Source organism: Arachis hypogaea, chromosome 20 (assembly GCF_003086295.3).
Source record: "Arachis hypogaea cultivar Tifrunner chromosome 20, arahy.Tifrunner.gnm2.J5K5, whole genome shotgun sequence".
NCBI lineage: Eukaryota > Viridiplantae > Streptophyta > Magnoliopsida > Fabales > Fabaceae > Arachis > Arachis hypogaea.
This window is the reverse complement of record NC_092055.1, coordinates 139,809,667-139,825,622: the sequence shown is the minus strand read 5'-3', so window position 1 is coordinate 139,825,622 and position 15,956 is coordinate 139,809,667. Positions and strand designations below refer to the sequence as shown.

Genomic DNA, 15,956 nt, shown 5'->3' with positions numbered 1-15,956 from the left:
CAAGATTGATCAGAAAAAAGTACACAATCAAGCGAAAGAAAAAGGATGAAGATGAAAAAACGTTTGAATGCACCTGATTGATGGATCGAAGATCTTCCATTTGTGCGTCCACTGGAAGATGGTTAAGCTGGATGAACGGCGACGAACCAAAGTCCCAGGAAAATAGGGTTCCTGAACAGAGCTTCGTAGGGCAGAGTAAGGAGAAGAAAGCAAAGCTCGTAGGGTTTCAGGTAATCATTACCTCTTCAAACAAATCGATGAAGGCAGGTTGCGTGAAAAAATGGAAAAAAGGGCAAGTACGTTGCGTAAGCGAGGAGGTGAAACGCACGTACCTGGGACGGAAATCGGCGTGAAACGCGGAGAGGAGGCCAACTCGGAGATGAAACCACGGCTATCTATTGTTTGATAGATTCTTAGTATTTTTCTTTTAAAAAGGTTTAAATTTCGTAAATCCCGTGCATTGCACGGGTTATCACGCTAGTACATGATAATAACTAATTTGATATTGATTTTTTTATATATTTATACAATATTTTTGCGTTCCAATAGGATTATAGGGGTAGTAACTAGTAACACATTCAACAAAATTTTAAATAAAATGACTTACATTATTCGGACAGAGGGAGATTGGAAAGACAGATTCATATAACAATAAAAACATACTTCCACAAAACCAGTTAAACAAAAATTAATATCTTTTCATCATCTTTTTATTGGTCATTAGATCTTTTCAACAGCAATTTCACACTGTACATGTAGAGAGTAGTACCACATTACAACTTACAACTCAAACGGCAGATGGGGTACCACATTTCTTCGGTGGAGACACATTTGATCTAAATTTGTACACAACCAAATCTAACCCTAAAATTGAATTTAAATAAAAAAATATTCAAAGAATTTTAACTTAAACCAAACAAGTTTCTAATAAAGCTTAATTCTGGTGTGAATGATGCTCCTGCAGATGGGGCACGTCTCAAGATCTTGTCCACATTCGCAACACGTCTGTCATGTAAAAGATAAAAGGTGTCACATGCACTCTCCTTGGAACCTTATTAGAAATCAAAATAATTAGGCAACAAATTCAACATTTTATTCTTACCTGATGACCACATCCAAAGGCCAGGTCTTTTGCATTGTTCAAACATATGGGGCAAAGCTGTACATAACCAACTTAATTCGTTAAATGTACATTGTCACAACTGGAATAATCAATGCATAAGATGAACGAATTCAAATTCAGTCTCTATCCTAGGCCCTACACCACATATCTACAATATGAACAATATGAACAATAAGAGTTGGAAAAGAAGCAACAAAACCAATCAGGTAACTGATGCTTTCTACACAAGTCATCTAATTTCTTAATTGAAGCATGGAAAGATCATGCCAAATGAAGGAAAAACTTAGGTCACTAAAAGCAAAAGAAACCCTAGTTTCTCAGAAAGACCTGATCGTGGAACATGACACGAAAATTAATAGCAGAAACAATTTTTAGTTTTTACCAGATTGTCATAATTCGGAGTTGGGGCCGGATGAGTCGTGCCAGATAGGCTGCTGTCACTCGGATAAGTGGGAACACTTGGCTCAAAATTAGCAGCATGAGGTTTTGAAGTGCCAAAAGATGCTGACCCGTAAGGTTTTGAAGCACCAAGAGATGCTGAACCATGCATGGGTGGTGGAAGGGCAACTCTCTGTGGAGCATTGGCTTTCCGAGTGCTACACAAATTATAAGCAGAAATGAGTAGATGGAATCTATATTAAAACCAATAGAAACTGTGTGGAACCAAAAAACTTACCCAAGTAGATTAAGCTCTATAGCTGCCTTATACTGAGAAGGAATTTCCATCAATGCTGCAAGAGCAAATGCGGCCTCTTTTCGTGAAGGAGGAATGTTCTTTGACATAATCTCTGTGAAATTCACAAACTAAAGAAGCAAAGAGAAAGCCAGAATATCAATATCCACTAACAAAAGTATCTAAGTTATTATTAATAAATAAATATGCTGTACATTCTTTGTACGGACCTGAAAATTATCGAAGTCCCGAGCTGGAATATTGTCATCAAACTCTCTCATCATGTCCCAAGGTCCATCTCCAACGCCAACCAATATGATTGAAAGAGGATATTTACTGTGACAAACCAGGCACATAAGAAAATGTATTTTATGTTTTGACGAAATAAAACATTCTAAGGCAAAAACTACCGCACAATCACCTTGCCTCAACAATGGCATCTACAGTCTTCTGTTCCTGTGGACTTAGTCTCCCACCTTCAGTGTCAACACTTCTTGTAACCTGCATCAGATATTGTTGGAAGTGAACATATAGATGTAAGATAAAAAAAAAATTGTGTGTAAATTATACACATTGAACCTCAAAAGGCAGAACAAAATCCCACCTCAAGCACCTACTAAACCTAGGCTTATGTTTGTATTAAAGCAATATGAGGAAGATGAGAAACTTCAAGGTGCATTGCAGTTGAGAGAGGGAACAAAAAGGAAGAAAGAAAGAACGGAAGGGAAACAAAAAATAATCGTGGAACTGGAGTCCTATGACTTGATATACTGGGTTTAGAATAGAATACCTGGCCATCTGCAATTATAACCAAAACATGGTACTGGCCTCCACTCTGCTCAACGATTGTCGTGGCCATTTCAACAACTGGTGCAAACGAAGTGGGACCTAAAATAAATCCATAAGTGTGATTAGGCTCAGTACTACAATACCTAATATGATTCATCAGAGATCCCAGAAGATTAACAGAACATGAAGTAGAAATATAACCTGCAAGTCGAATATGTGGAACAATTTCCCTGTACCGACTCAACACTTCCTCAAAACCATTGCAAAACCTGTCATCTGGATAGAAGCTGAAGACATCTTGATCATGTGTTGATGCTGCCATGATATTATAGCATCCACTATTAAAAAATTTAAACTTCAAAGAACAATTATATAACGGAACTAGTATTAGCTTTGAGAGAGATACCATCTCCAAATCCAAAACAAGGAATCAAGTTATCCTCATCAAATGCAGCCAATGTTTTCCCAAGAATAGATATTGCTTGTTCATAAGGATTTGGAACATTCCCAATGTGATGCAAGCTTTTTCGATTAAATGAATTCTTTCCTGCAAACATTATTCAGCAAACTTTTCGGTAAAACACAATGCATAGCTTCCAACTATAGCTTACAAGTATACAAGACCTTACCTGTCCATTCATTGCTCTTAGTAAAATCGATACCAAGAATAAGATTGGAAGACTCAAGGCCTGCCCGTGCAAGAGCCTCAGTCACCTATAAAGAAATATAAGCATGAAAAATACTAGAATGTTAACAATTAAAATTTAAGATAATGTTACAGAATCACCAGTTTTCTTAAAATATACACAAGAAAAAGAGAAAGGAGCACCATCATTGACAAAGGAATTTGAAGAGTGCAAGGGAATACTATCACAAGCTAGGTAATGCTTAATCGTATTAAAAAAAATGCGCTCATCAAATCTACATCTCTAAATTCATCAGGAGTATATATGTTTTTCCTCAGTGCATTCAGTTTATTGAAACTCAACGGCCACAACTGGAAGCTAGATGAACAGATAGCCATTCACCAATAGTTTTAAGGGCAAGGCATGACAAGCTACTTTACAACCTACTGACTCTTATGATCCTAAAATCCTAATGAATTAACTCAAAAGATGAATAATGCCTGCAATTCAGAAGTCAATTGCACAGTTCATGATATTAGTCCAGATCAGCATCAGCTAATGAAAATAAATCTACAACGCTTAAAGCATCTCTTACCTCATCTATGGAATTGTAATTATCAGCAATTCTCGAATACTTCCTCTCTAACTTCCTTCTATTATCGGGGCGGGTGACTTCGCTGCTAGTATAAGATTGTTCATAGCCATAGTTTTGAGTAGTAGGAGGAGGAGGAGCATAATAGGGTTGCGCCGTGGGATAAGGAGTTGGTTGTGGCTCATAGGCATGACCCCCCTGACCATAAGCTGGCTGAGGATATGAATTCCAGGAAGACGAAGAGGAACTTGAACGGCCATATGAACTCTGCCTCCAATGATTGTCCTGCTTAGAATTTTTTCCCCCCATCAACTCAATTGTCTCCTTACCAATACAGAGAACAAAAGCCAATCCAAATCAATCAAAAGATTCCGACAATTAAAATGAATTCAGAATCCAATCCAAGATGTATAATAAGCAAAATTAAAGTATCTTCTTCAAGGTTGAAGTTCTCAATTTCCAAGCAAATTCTCAATGAATCCAGACGACCAATTCATATCAATCTCACCGACTTAAAAGAAGCACTTCCTCCTTAAGCAAACTCAATAATTACAGAGAAAAACAAAATAGCCGCCACATGTCTTCAAATTCAATCAACACACGGAAGCTCCGTTTTTGTTTTCCAAAACTGGATAAAGTCCAGTTCAGCAGGCAAAAGAAAAATTTTAAAATTACTAATAATGGAAAATTCGTCAAATTTTAAACCTTATTGAACCTTATTAATTAAGATTTAAGAGTCAACACGCTCAGATTCAGAGCCTGAACTAGAACCAAAATCCAACCCTAACTTCTCTATATATTATATAAGAATAATTGAAATTTCCAGAAAATGATTAATATAAGTACATAACCAGGCCAAAAGGAAAACCTTATGCTTAAAAAAAAAAAAGGAACATCCTCAGATTCGGTGACCTCGAAAAGTAACCCTAATTGATGAATTTTCCATGAGAACTCAGCTTCAATTCTTGAAAATCATGAATGCAGCATGCGAAAAACAAAGAATATTAAACAACATTGAGTTGTAGAAGATCTGAACAATGCTGGCTGTTTCATTCAGGGAAAAATTACGTTTACAAAACAAACAAGAAAAAAGAAAGAGAGTTTTTGAGAAGAAAAGATAGGAGAAAAGGTGAAGTTGGAGTCAACGAGTTCGAGATGCGAATCGGTGGATACTGATTAGTGAAGATACCTTGGATTCGGATAACAGTGATGGCGATGGAGCATAGCGTTTTTGGAATATTCTGGATTTGTTATCGCAGTGCAGAGAAAGATAGAGGATCTTTCAGATTCGAATATAATCGATTATAGAAAACGCAAGAAACAAAAAGTCATAACCAGATAAATCAGAAAAGTAGCGGTACTTTCTCGTTTATGGTTTCTTTCAATTTTTGAATTGTTTATGTTTCGTCCATGGGGGAACGGGTAAAGCGGCTTCAGACTTTTTTTAAATATTTTTTTATATTTTACTTCCACTCTGGTTAATCATTATTAAACTAATTTAAATTAAGCATATTAGTTTATGTAAAATGAGCGAGAAAGCAAAGTTTTATTTTGAAAACCTTTTAAATAGTGGGGCCATGATATAGGCTGCTTTTGTTTACACTACAAGATAAGAAATATAAAGAAATAAAATTATGTTTGATAAATAAAATATAAATAAAAATATTATATTTAGAAATATTAAATTAATATTTTATATTTATTTTGATAGATATAACAAAAAGATATTAATAAAAAATTTAATTTATTTTTTATTTTTTTTATTTTTTGAAGGATCTTCCGTAATTTGAATGTAGTTTCTGTCTATTTTTTTTTTTAAAAAAAATTTCAATGACTTTTCTGTCTTTCATAAGACTTCTCTATTTCGAGGTAGGATTAGTAAAATTATATCTATTAGATTACTATATTATTTCTAAGGCACTTTGCTTCTCTTACTTTAATAGTTAAGATATTATTTTTGCTGATTATTGTATTCCAGTAACATCTAACCCTTATCCTATAACTATTTATTCTTATCCATAATATCCATAACACTATAGACGATGTTTGTTTGAAGGAAAAATAAAATAAAAAAAAAATAGGAAAGAAAATGATTATTTTTTAAAACAATCACGACATTCTTTGACCTCCCTACATTAACAGGGACGGACTCACAGATTTTTTTTAGAAATAAAATAAAAAAAATAATTATTTTTCTATATATGATTTTTTAAATTTAATGATCCTTAGCAGTTTATGAGGAATTTTCACTCTAACTTGAATTGAATTAAAGAGAATTGTTTTTCTTGGTTATACTCGAATAGATCTAACATTCATCTCAATTTCAATACAATCACAATCACCTCTCTTCCTCTTTTATTATATTCTTCTTTAATTCTTAGTTGTTCTAGTTTTAGTCCTAACAATAAACTTGGTAAGATGGCATCACATATAATATACGATATGTGAATGGAAATAGCCTTCAAAGGGGATGATGTCTACGCTTGAAGGAATGTCAAGCATGGAACCATGAGTTCTTTGATAATTGGAATGTCAATAAAAGCATGGAACCCTGAGTTAAACTTAGGCATTGACTCTGCATCAATAAGGTTGATGGCCACAACTTCCTCAGCTATTCCAATCCAGCATGGAAGCCATAGCAATATCCGCAAAGCCAATGTTATCACCTCCAAAGAAGCGTTTTCCCTCAAGTCCAACCTCAAGCCTCTTCAGATTCTCTCGAGGTTCTTCTGCTGCCTTCTGTTGCTCTTCTCCTACTTTGGAAAACGCTGCCACAACCGTTGGCAACTTGGCATACACTCTGAAGAGTTAAAGAGTCACACACAATTAAATTAACTCGTGTACACAAAAAATAACCACTAAATCAGCAACTTGCACTAATACATATGAAAATACAAATATATACTGAAAACAAATTAAATAATATATATATATATATTTATACATAAATACATAAAGCTGATTTTTCATGAATAAGTACTTAATATCTTTTGAAATTACCCTTCATTTGTAATAAGAAATTCTATCATCTCCCTGAAGTACACAATTTTGACTCCACGTTAAATTATAACCACTTAGTGTGTGTTTGGATTACAGTTTGTAAACGGAAGTTTGTATAAAATTGATTTTGCAAACTTGATTTTGATAACGGTTCCGCTACGTTACCAACAGCATATCTGCCAACTTCTGCCAACTTTTATTTATAATTGTGTTTCATGGAAGTGTGTTCGTGGATGTGTCTAATAAAATATCTTTTTTATAGCTATGTTTAATAGAAGTGTCTTTATAGATATATTTTCTGGATGTGTCTCTTTATATATGTATTTAAAATATATTAATTATTAGACACATCCACGAACACACTTCCATGACACAATTATAAATAAGAGTTGGCAGAAGTTGGCAGATAATATGTTGTTAACCTATACTTTTCCTTTTGATAAAAAGTAAGTTTGTGTTAAAGTGATTTATGTTTGGTAATTTTTGTATCAAAATTGATTATAGTAAAATAAATATTGTTTGGCTTATACCATTCAAAATCACTTTTAGATAAAAAATTACTAAAATAGACCTCAACTTAAATAATTCTTTTTATATTATCCTATCATTTTAATTTAGATATTTAAATAGATCTTATTAATTAATTTTATAATAAAATTAATATTTATTTACTAAAATAAAAATAACATATAAAAATAGATAAAATATATTTTTAAATAAAAATAAAACAATATAAATTTTAGATATATATATATATATATATATATATATATATAAGAATATTTAATCAAATATGTTACATTTTTTTTAAGTATTAACTAAGAATGTTACTTTAGTATTTTTTTACATCGTACTCTTATTCTAATACTCTCAATAATCTTATTCTTAATATTAATTTGGAATCCAACATTTATGATTTTATTATTATCTATGATTAATTTTTTATTTAATTTATTTTTTTAATAGAATCATAATCTATGTTATAAAAAATTACACTAAAATATAGTATATGAGAATTATCATTATAAAAGAGAGTACTAAAAATAATAAAAAATTAAATATTTACTTTATAGTAATCGAAATAAATCTGAAAATTTTTTATGATCTTTTTATATAGTATATTTTTAGTATTTTTAGTACTCTTTTTTTAGTATGCTATAATTTTTTACTATTATTATTATTATTATTTATAGTTAATTTTTTTGTTTAATTTACTTTACCTAATAGAATCAATAAATCATATTATAAAAAGATAATAACAAACATAATACACAAAAAAACACAATTATAAAAGTGTATAATATCAAATAAATAGTTGAAAAAAATAAAAATAATAAATAATAAAAAAATAGAGCTCATATAAATAGAAATAATAAGAATTTTATAAATAATATAATAACATATATGAAGGATAAAGTTGGTAAAAGATAAATAAATGGTTAATATCCATGGCTAAAAGCTCGTTAGGAAAACGCAGAAGCTAAAAATAGTTGCTTCTTGTAAACCTTGGTTTTGGTAGCAAAATCACTTCTGCGTTTATGAAAAAAAAATTTGCCAAACCAAAAGTTGAAGCTTTCAAGAAGTCTAAACGTGCTTCTTCTCTTCCAACGAGTTTCCCAAACACACCCTTATTAATAGAAATTTGTGCAATTTGTAATATGTCTAAAATCTAGTAATAAAGACAGAGACACAATTTTATGTCATATTTTTGTCTATATTTTGGAGATATTCTCAAGTGTCTGGAGAATAAATCATTATTCTTGCTCTCATTAATTAATTGTCTTGCACATTAGCATTACAGGTAAAATAAAAATATTAATAAAAAAAAACTAACATCAAACTAAGACAATAAATAGTCAAGAGTAAGAGCATTTATCTGCTCTCATAGCACACACAGAAAAATTCTATATTTTGTGTCTGAATATATCTTTACTAAAAATAAATGCTTTCAGTATTTTTAGTAACTAAATGATTCAGAGGATTTGATAATTCATAATAGTCTCTAAGACCATTTTTCTCAGTTCTATAAATGATTGATACTAAATATGGTACTGCAACTCTCTTACCTTGTCATCAACGAATTTGGACCAGAATCTTGCCTGGGCCCATTCATAAGGAGAATGTGGAAGAAGAGGTTTTTGCTTCCAAGTCTCATCAATATACTCAAGAATGAGCAGTGATTCAGCAAGGGGCTTACCCTGGTGCACAAGAACAGGTACCTTTTTGTAGACAGGGTTGTATTTAAGGAGCATGTCACTCTTGTTGCTGAGATCTTCTTCCACATATCGGCACTCTATTCCTTTAACTGCTAGTGCCCACTTCACTCTTAGAACAGCTGGACTACCCCAAAATCCTATTAACTTCACTCAATCTCCTTCCATCTTTTTGTCTTCTCAATTAATTTGTTAATCCAAAAGGAAAACTAATTGGATAAAGATGGCTTTGATATCAATACCCGAAAAAGAAGGTTGGCTTTGATATCCTTCAAAATATGCCTATTTAACCTTAAAAATTAAGATAAAAAAATTCCCTAAACTACAAAGATGATTGATCATAGTCATATTACCAAGCGAAGATGCAGAGCAATATTCCCTGAGACTTCATGTGAAGAGAGAGAGTATAAGAAGAAAGAAAGATCCAGAGCAATATGTGACATAAGTTAATGAAATATTCATCATTCATTATTCAGTAACAATGTGTGCCAAAGACATCGGTTTGGTTGACAAGTATACAAGTTAAATACATGGCGCAATTGGCAAAGACCAAGCATGATTTCTATGAGAGTTAAATGTTCATCCGTCTTTTGGTTTTAAGCTTTATTTATATAATTTCTTTTATTTAAAAAAACACTTCTTGGTAGAATTTCTGCTACTTGTAAGTTTTAAATATATCCTCAGAAAGGGGTCTATAGAATACAGAACTGAAAAAGTCCCGAGATTCCCAGGCTACTTCAAAGATGCCAGTGCAGATGCAACATTTCGTGATATTCGCTCATGTATTGGCTCCTGCAAAAGGAAATGGAGTTATATTCCTATGACTTTATCAGATAATAGATAGCCAAAACGAAATGTTGAAACATATGGATTACCTCAGACGACAGCACCTCAAACTTTGATTTTGTTATAGTCTCATACAAGAAAATGTATCTGTCCAACAGAATTAGTATAACGACAAGATTACACGTTGGTTTGGAGAAATAAAGCAGCAGGTAGATCTATTTGAATGAGGATTAGACATGACAGACGTGCCATGCAACCAAAACCATGGTTGAAGCATCTTTGTGTAAAAATTGAATGATTAATTCAAGCAATTCTGATTCCGAAAACCAAGAAACACATAATTCTATAGGCAATTTATTTGTGTATTTATCACAAAGAAGCACATATCAAGTGGAAAAAAAAGGAGTTAGTTTTAGAGAAATACCGCCAAGACAATTCACAAACAAGATCTTCAGGAGCTTCAGGAAGAACCTGAACAAGATTCATTAGTGTGATTTGAAACCTTATTAAAGCATACAATCTAGTTAATTACAAGTATAAAATAAAAAATACCTCATCTTCATAAGGGTTGCAGTGATTTTTGAACCACAGCCTCAAGAACTCCTAAAAATTTATTTTTTAAAGATCAACAGATTACTTAATTGTCCATATTTTATGAATGAAGAGAACAAAGACTAGCAATTCAAAATAAGCTAACATATCCCTAAACCTTTAAGCAAAAAAATAAAATGTATAGAGCACCTTATCAACATTTTCAGGCTCCAAACCATTTTGAAAGCGCTCAAGATAAGAATTGGCAATCCAATATCTACTTGAATCAGGAGTGTGCACCTACAATTTTCAAAAACGAAACTTTATTCTATATTCATAAATTGTGTGGAGTGCATTTCAGAATCTAATAAACATCAGGGATTCACTGAACCTCATCAATCAACATAATTGAACCGTCCTCTGCCTTCCCAAATTCATACTTTGTGTCAACCAATATAAGGCCATGTTCTGAAGCCACACGCTGGAAATTCAAATTTCATCAAAGCAAGCCAATGTCAAAAGTCAAATTGCATCACAGCAATAATAAAGATAAGCTTCCCACTCATCACAAGGAGATGGTATTTATACTTTTGTTCCAGTAAGGCATTATTGAAAAGAATACATGGACAAGTTAGAGATTTTCATTGAAAAATAAGTCTACACCATCTATTCATTTCTATAATCCAAATAACAGATAGCACATACATTGAGAATGTGTCGTTACTGTCTTGGGATACATTGAGAAGGCATGCCGTTACTTTTTTCATTTCACAAAATTTACAAATGACATGATAAAATGCTCAATTACCTGACCGTATTCAAATAGACTTAAAGCTTTTCTGCTGACTTCCTCATAATCAGCTCTTGTCATTAATCCCCTTTCTATAATCTGCAAGGGAAATGGATTATAAAAAGAATTGAGAAGGTTAGATAAAAGAAAATTATTAAAAATATTAAAAACATTATCCATCATTAATCATAACCTCACTGGTATCAAGAAGAAACTGTACTGTATGATATGAACTAGGCTCTTAAGAAAATAATAGTATCCACCTGAAGAAAAACATTGACGCTGTCTTTTTTAGAAAAAAGGGAAGAAAAAAACAGCATAATAAGATAGATCTGCCTATTGTTTCTTATTCCTGCAACATTATTTGATCTGCCTATTCATTCCTTTGGTCTCTAAAACTAGTCTTTCACTGTAACTTCAATTGTATTGAAAAGATAGATGCAGATGAGAGTACAAGGAATAATACCTCATCTGGAGTTACAGGAACATCATGATCTGCAGCTTTGGTTGTAGGTGTGAGTATATTTTCAGCCAGCTTTTGGTTTTTTACCAAACCTGTTATGTGTTATATAACATTATAGCCTATTAAAAAAAGAGAGAAACAATTGTAAGAATGCAAAACAAAAAATATAGGGACCTCACCATCTGGGAGGGCATTGCCACAATAGTTCCGGATGCCTTTATTGTAGACTGTCCATAATGAAGTATCAGTACTTCCAGTCACAAACCCTCTAGCTACAAACCAACAGTAATAAAGTGTCAACAAACAGTTTCTAGAATCCTCATTTCCGCTTTTGTAAAGAAAATATTTTGATAATATTGACAGCAACATGAATAAAGAATGAGCATAGCATGTTGAAGTTTGGGTAGCATGAATAAACTTAGAGCACTTAATGATAACTGCAATGTTTACTTTTATCCCAGTTGCTCCGGGGAAATATATTCTATTTCTATCGTACTTTTCAAGCTATCATTTCCAGCAAACTAACTCCTCCTCCACAACCTATACCAAACATATATGCCAATTCATAGCCATTGAAATCATTTGATAAAATGTGTATGCAAGCACCAATCCGAAATACCAATTAACAAAACACTCACCAACAAACTCAACAGGGAAAACAGAACATTTCTTTGCTATGGTAACATTAGGATCAGGAGTGGACACAACGGCATTAGCAGTTATATGCTGGGTTCTCTCAAACCACCACAAGCTTGTCTGGTTAAGCACCTGCAAGTCGGAATAAAGAACATTGAGTGTGATCCATGATAAAAAAAAAAGTAAACTGTTCATACAGAGAACAAGGATAGAGAATAAGAACACAAAACCTGTCCCTTGAAGGGAATTGAAGCAAGGACTCTATCAAATGCACTCTGGCGATCAGTAGTAACCAGAATAAGGTACTCTCCACTATCATATATGTCTCTAACCTGTGGCATAAGACCACAAGTAACCAAATTCATCAATTTTTCAGATGGTTTGTTTTAGTACAATGTTTTCTGCTTTTATATTACTGTTGCAATTTTACAAGAAATCTTGACTTACATTCATTTGTATTAATGAGTAGATAAATTGGAGAAGGATTAAAGAGGGAAATATGCACCTTTCCCCTGGTTTTGGAGGTGAGGGTGGGAACTGTATGGTGAAGATTTGTTTCGGAGAGGCAGTTGAAGGGGGAGGTGGTTCTAATGGAGTGGAGCACTTGGTTCTTGCGTGTGCTGTTGAGAAGAGTGTCGAGCATAGCGCCGTGTTCTTGTGGTTGTGCGGCGGCAGAGAGTGTGGGGAAGTTGTTGTTTGGTTTGAAAGTGAGTGCGGAGGAGGTTGGGGGAGGCGGAAGAGCGGGTGTGAGGTTGATTTTGAAGGGGGTTTTGGGAGGGTTTAACGCAGCAGCCATAGACATGGATTCACTCCTCGCACTGCAGGCTTCAGGTACCGTTTATTCTAAAGAATAACGCCACTTTTTCAATACATAAGCAACAAAAACTAAATTGAATCCAATTCCAAACTCAGAATTCAAATTAAATTGAATTCAGAATCACACCAGCATTCAACAAATTAAATAAATTAACCATCAATAAAATTAACTCATGAAATCAGAAAATCAGAAATCCAGCAACAATATTATTTCAGAAAATCAGCAACTCACAATAAGCAAAAATTAACAAAATCAGTAATTTAGTATCATTATCTCAGCAACTCAGAATCAGCATTATTACAAAACAAGCAAAAATATATTGAAGCAGTGCTTGTGCTTACCTGCGGCGAGGGAGGAAGAGAAGTGGCGGCGACGGAGGAATGAGAACTGACGGCGACGGATTTGAGCTCGGACAGAGAGTGAGAGAGAGCTCGAAGAGGGACCTCAACGCAGAGAAAGAGAGAGAGCAATGAGACCAAACGCCACGAGCTCAACACGGAGTCGCTGACCTTCGTGCGACGGCGACGAGAAGAGGAACGATGAGAAGAGGCCGTTCCACAGACGCCGTCAGCACCACACTCGGTTCCCCCAGCCCGTCAGGGTTCCAGGCTCGCGTCTATTCTCTCTTGTCTGGGCTCAATGGCGGTGGCACGGCTGGGGTTAGTGGCAGTGGCTTCCTCGGCGGCTGGTGGACGCGACAGGGACGAGTTGACACGGTGAATGGCAGCGGCGGTGATCCCTTTCCCTCACAACGCCGCGAACTCTCTCTCTCTCCCTCCAGTGACTTCGACGATGGTGCATGAAGAAGGCAGCGGCAGAAACGACGCAGCTCGGCAGTGACGCGACGGCGCGACAATTCGCAGGACGCGACTCCTTCCTCTTCTCTTCTCCCTCACTCCCTCGGCACTCCCTCTCTTCTCTCCTTCCCCGATGTCGTTTCCCTTTTCTTTTCCTCTCTTAATCCATCTCTGCATATGGGTGGGTGTGTTTGTGTGTGTACCGGGTGAGCGGTGGGGTAAAAGCGGTGAGGCAGTGAGGCGGTGAGGTTACCATTAGTCCATTAGTGAATTGGAAATTAGGTTCAAAATTGGAAATTTAGGATTCCTGATTTAGAAATTAGGGTTTGAGTAGAATAAAATTAAGATTTGTATAAATAAAAATATTAATAAAAATAATAAAATAGGATAATAATTTAAAATCAAATTAAATATGAGATAATTATTTTTAAAATATTATTTTATTATTATTTAATAAATTATTTTTAAATAAATACTAATTAAATATAAATTAAAAATAATTAAATTAATTTTTTTTATAAAATAAGGTTCGAAACTGAGTATTTAAAATATAGTATATAAAGTTTTTATTATTTCTCAATTACTATAATCTCAAATTATAATTAAAAAATTACTCGATTTATATGTAAAAATTTTTGAAAATATAATCTTGATTAAATAGAATAAATTGTAAAATAATTTATTATTTAATTTTTAAAAATTCAGGATCTTACATTTTATACCATTTATAAAAATTTTCGTTCTCAAAAATTAATATAAGATAGAAAAGATTTATATCAATTTTACTCTCAAACATATCAAAGAAATAGAAAGGTTTGACATGTTTAGTTCTCAAACATAAGAAAAATTATCTTGCATAAAAACTAATGAAAGATGCAAAAATTAGATGCAGTGTGGTGCAAAAGTTGTATGATAGGTTTACTGCAAATTAAACTTTAAAATTCGAGAGCTTGAAATTTTAACAATTAAACTCAAATTTGAACAAAGGGATCCAAAATTTAGAAAGAAAATATTGAACATCACGGATAATAATTATAAGAATTTAAAAGGATGAATAGAATTACAATCAAACAATGATATATAGATAATGAAGTGTATCGAAAGGAGAGTTAAACCGTACCTTAGCTTACGAAAGAAATCTGAGACAAAGATCTTTGATAGAAACAATCAAAGAAAATGTAACATATTAAGTCAAAGCAAATTCAAGCTGAATTAAAGGAATACAAGGTTTACAAATATAGGCCGCCAAAGTCAATGGCAATGTTTTCAAGGAGTCAGAGATCATTTGTCGCGCCAAAATAAATTCAAGATCAAGTCAAGGAGTACAGAATTTATGATCAATGACAAAGTTAAATGTTCCAAAAGGTTCAAACAACAACTAGGAACATAATTAAGCCAAGATATATGTATGAACGATACGATATGGTCAAACAATATTTGGACCATTTTTCAGTAAGTTCGAAACAAAGAATTTCACTGCAAGAAATCAAGGAAGAGATAACACCAAGTCACATTGGCACAAATATAGATTTTGTGTTGAAATGAACTAACCTTAAAACATAACTTCTATCGTTCCCAACCACGTGATTCGCATCATCTATTACTTCTATTTCGTCTATGATAACCCGTTAGTGTTCCCATATACATAAATCATTAGTATTAAGTTGGCCAGACTTAACACCATGAGGTATACAATGGTAAGCTAACAGCATTAATCAATAGACAATCATGCATCTGAAACTCAAATTCTTGTCACTAGGACAACTCCTATTGCATGACAGACACTCAGAGTATGCAATGAAGCATAGTCAGTTCATTCCCAAAGCTTTAACAGGAACGAACTGCTCTAATACCATATTGTAACGATCCAACTTTCAGTACGTCATGATCGTACCAAAAGTAAGGCGTTACAATTTCCTTATTAACTATTTAATATTTAACTTTTAGTTCGATGTTGCGTTTCAATTTTTAAGAAAATGCCTGAAAATTTTGTTTTTATTAATTAAAATCATATATCAAAGATCACCAAGTAATAGTAATCACATAATTACTACCATAATGTAACACCCTAACTTTTAATACCTCATAATCGCACTAAAAGTCCAGGCGTTACTTACCTC

The 15,956-nt window shown here is 33.3% G+C and overlaps 3 protein-coding genes across 6 annotated transcripts; all 3 read right to left on the bottom strand.

The window, feature by feature from the left end:
* Positions 1-677: 677 nt before the first annotated feature.
* Positions 678-5,295, bottom strand: LOC112783051 (E3 ubiquitin-protein ligase RGLG2). 3 transcript variants are annotated; one of them, XM_025825795.3, is made up of 12 exons: positions 4,993-5,295; positions 3,807-4,124; positions 3,215-3,299; positions 2,992-3,132; positions 2,787-2,900; positions 2,587-2,684; positions 2,218-2,297; positions 2,027-2,132; positions 1,800-1,927; positions 1,506-1,719; positions 1,103-1,159; positions 678-1,005 (listed from the first exon to the last, which is right to left on the bottom strand). In XM_025825795.3, the coding sequence occupies exons 2-12, from the start codon at positions 4,110-4,112 to the stop codon at positions 925-927; spliced, it is 1,410 nt and encodes a 469-aa protein (XP_025681580.1). In that variant the 5' UTR covers positions 4,113-4,124; positions 4,993-5,295; the 3' UTR covers positions 678-924. The 3 variants fall into 3 exon arrangements, with proteins under 3 accessions (XP_025681580.1, XP_025681579.1, XP_025681578.1); XM_025825794.3 differs by having other exon boundaries at positions 3,807-4,127; positions 4,993-5,263; XM_025825793.3 differs by lacking the exon at positions 4,993-5,295 and having other exon boundaries at positions 3,807-4,971.
* A 1,115-nt stretch (positions 5,296-6,410) lies between these two features.
* LOC112786522 (glutathione transferase GST 23-like) lies at positions 6,411-9,055 on the bottom strand. The gene is made up of 2 exons (XM_025829892.1): positions 8,856-9,055; positions 6,411-6,603 (listed from the first exon to the last, which is right to left on the bottom strand). Exons 1-2 carry the CDS (start codon positions 9,053-9,055, stop codon positions 6,411-6,413), a joined length of 393 nt encoding a protein of 130 aa, XP_025685677.1.
* Positions 9,056-9,453: 398 nt separating this feature from the next.
* Positions 9,454-14,145, bottom strand: LOC112783784 (phosphoribosylaminoimidazole-succinocarboxamide synthase, chloroplastic). Of its 2 annotated transcripts, none has more exons than XM_025826852.2 (13): positions 13,381-14,145; positions 12,728-13,065; positions 12,453-12,554; positions 12,225-12,354; positions 11,766-11,858; positions 11,590-11,678; positions 11,142-11,222; positions 10,725-10,814; positions 10,544-10,633; positions 10,355-10,405; positions 10,227-10,273; positions 9,892-9,949; positions 9,454-9,808 (listed from the first exon to the last, which is right to left on the bottom strand). In XM_025826852.2, exons 2-13 carry the CDS (start codon positions 13,022-13,024, stop codon positions 9,749-9,751), a joined length of 1,188 nt encoding a protein of 395 aa, XP_025682637.1. In that variant the 5' UTR covers positions 13,025-13,065; positions 13,381-14,145; the 3' UTR covers positions 9,454-9,748. The 2 variants fall into 2 exon arrangements, with proteins under 2 accessions (XP_025682637.1, XP_072086282.1); XM_072230181.1 differs by having other exon boundaries at positions 12,728-13,081; positions 13,381-14,136.
* Between the last annotated feature and the right edge of the window lie 1,811 nt (positions 14,146-15,956).

Bases quoted from the DNA above. Each gene is read 5' to 3' on its own strand.
- LOC112786522 (XM_025829892.1), bottom strand. From the start codon at position 9,055: ATGCTCCTTAAATACAACCCTGTCTACAAAAAGGTACCTGTTCTTGTG. The intron at 6,604-8,855 runs GTACCATATTTA...TTAACTCTTCAG, and splicing joins GACAAGGTAAGAGAGTTGCA to AGTGTATGCCAAGTTGCCAA.
- LOC112783784 (XM_025826852.2), bottom strand. From the start codon at position 13,024: ATGTCTATGGCTGCTGCGTTAAACCCTCCCAAAACCCCCTTCAAAATC. The intron at 11,223-11,589 runs GTATTATTCCTT...TTTCCCTTGCAG, and splicing joins TTCCTGTAACTCCAGATGAG to ATTATAGAAAGGGGATTAAT. The intron at 9,950-10,226 runs GTATTTCTCTAA...TCTGTTGGACAG, and splicing joins GTTTGTGAATTGTCTTGGCG to ATACATTTTCTTGTATGAGA.
- LOC112783051 (XM_025825795.3), bottom strand. From the start codon at position 4,112: ATGGGGGGAAAAAATTCTAAGCAGGACAATCATTGGAGGCAGAGTTCA. The intron at 2,298-2,586 runs GTATTCTATTCT...TATCTGATGCAG, and splicing joins TTATAATTGCAGATGGCCAG to GTTACAAGAAGTGTTGACAC. The intron at 1,006-1,102 runs GTAAGAATAAAA...TTTACATGACAG, and splicing joins CCTTTGGATGTGGTCATCAG to ACGTGTTGCGAATGTGGACA.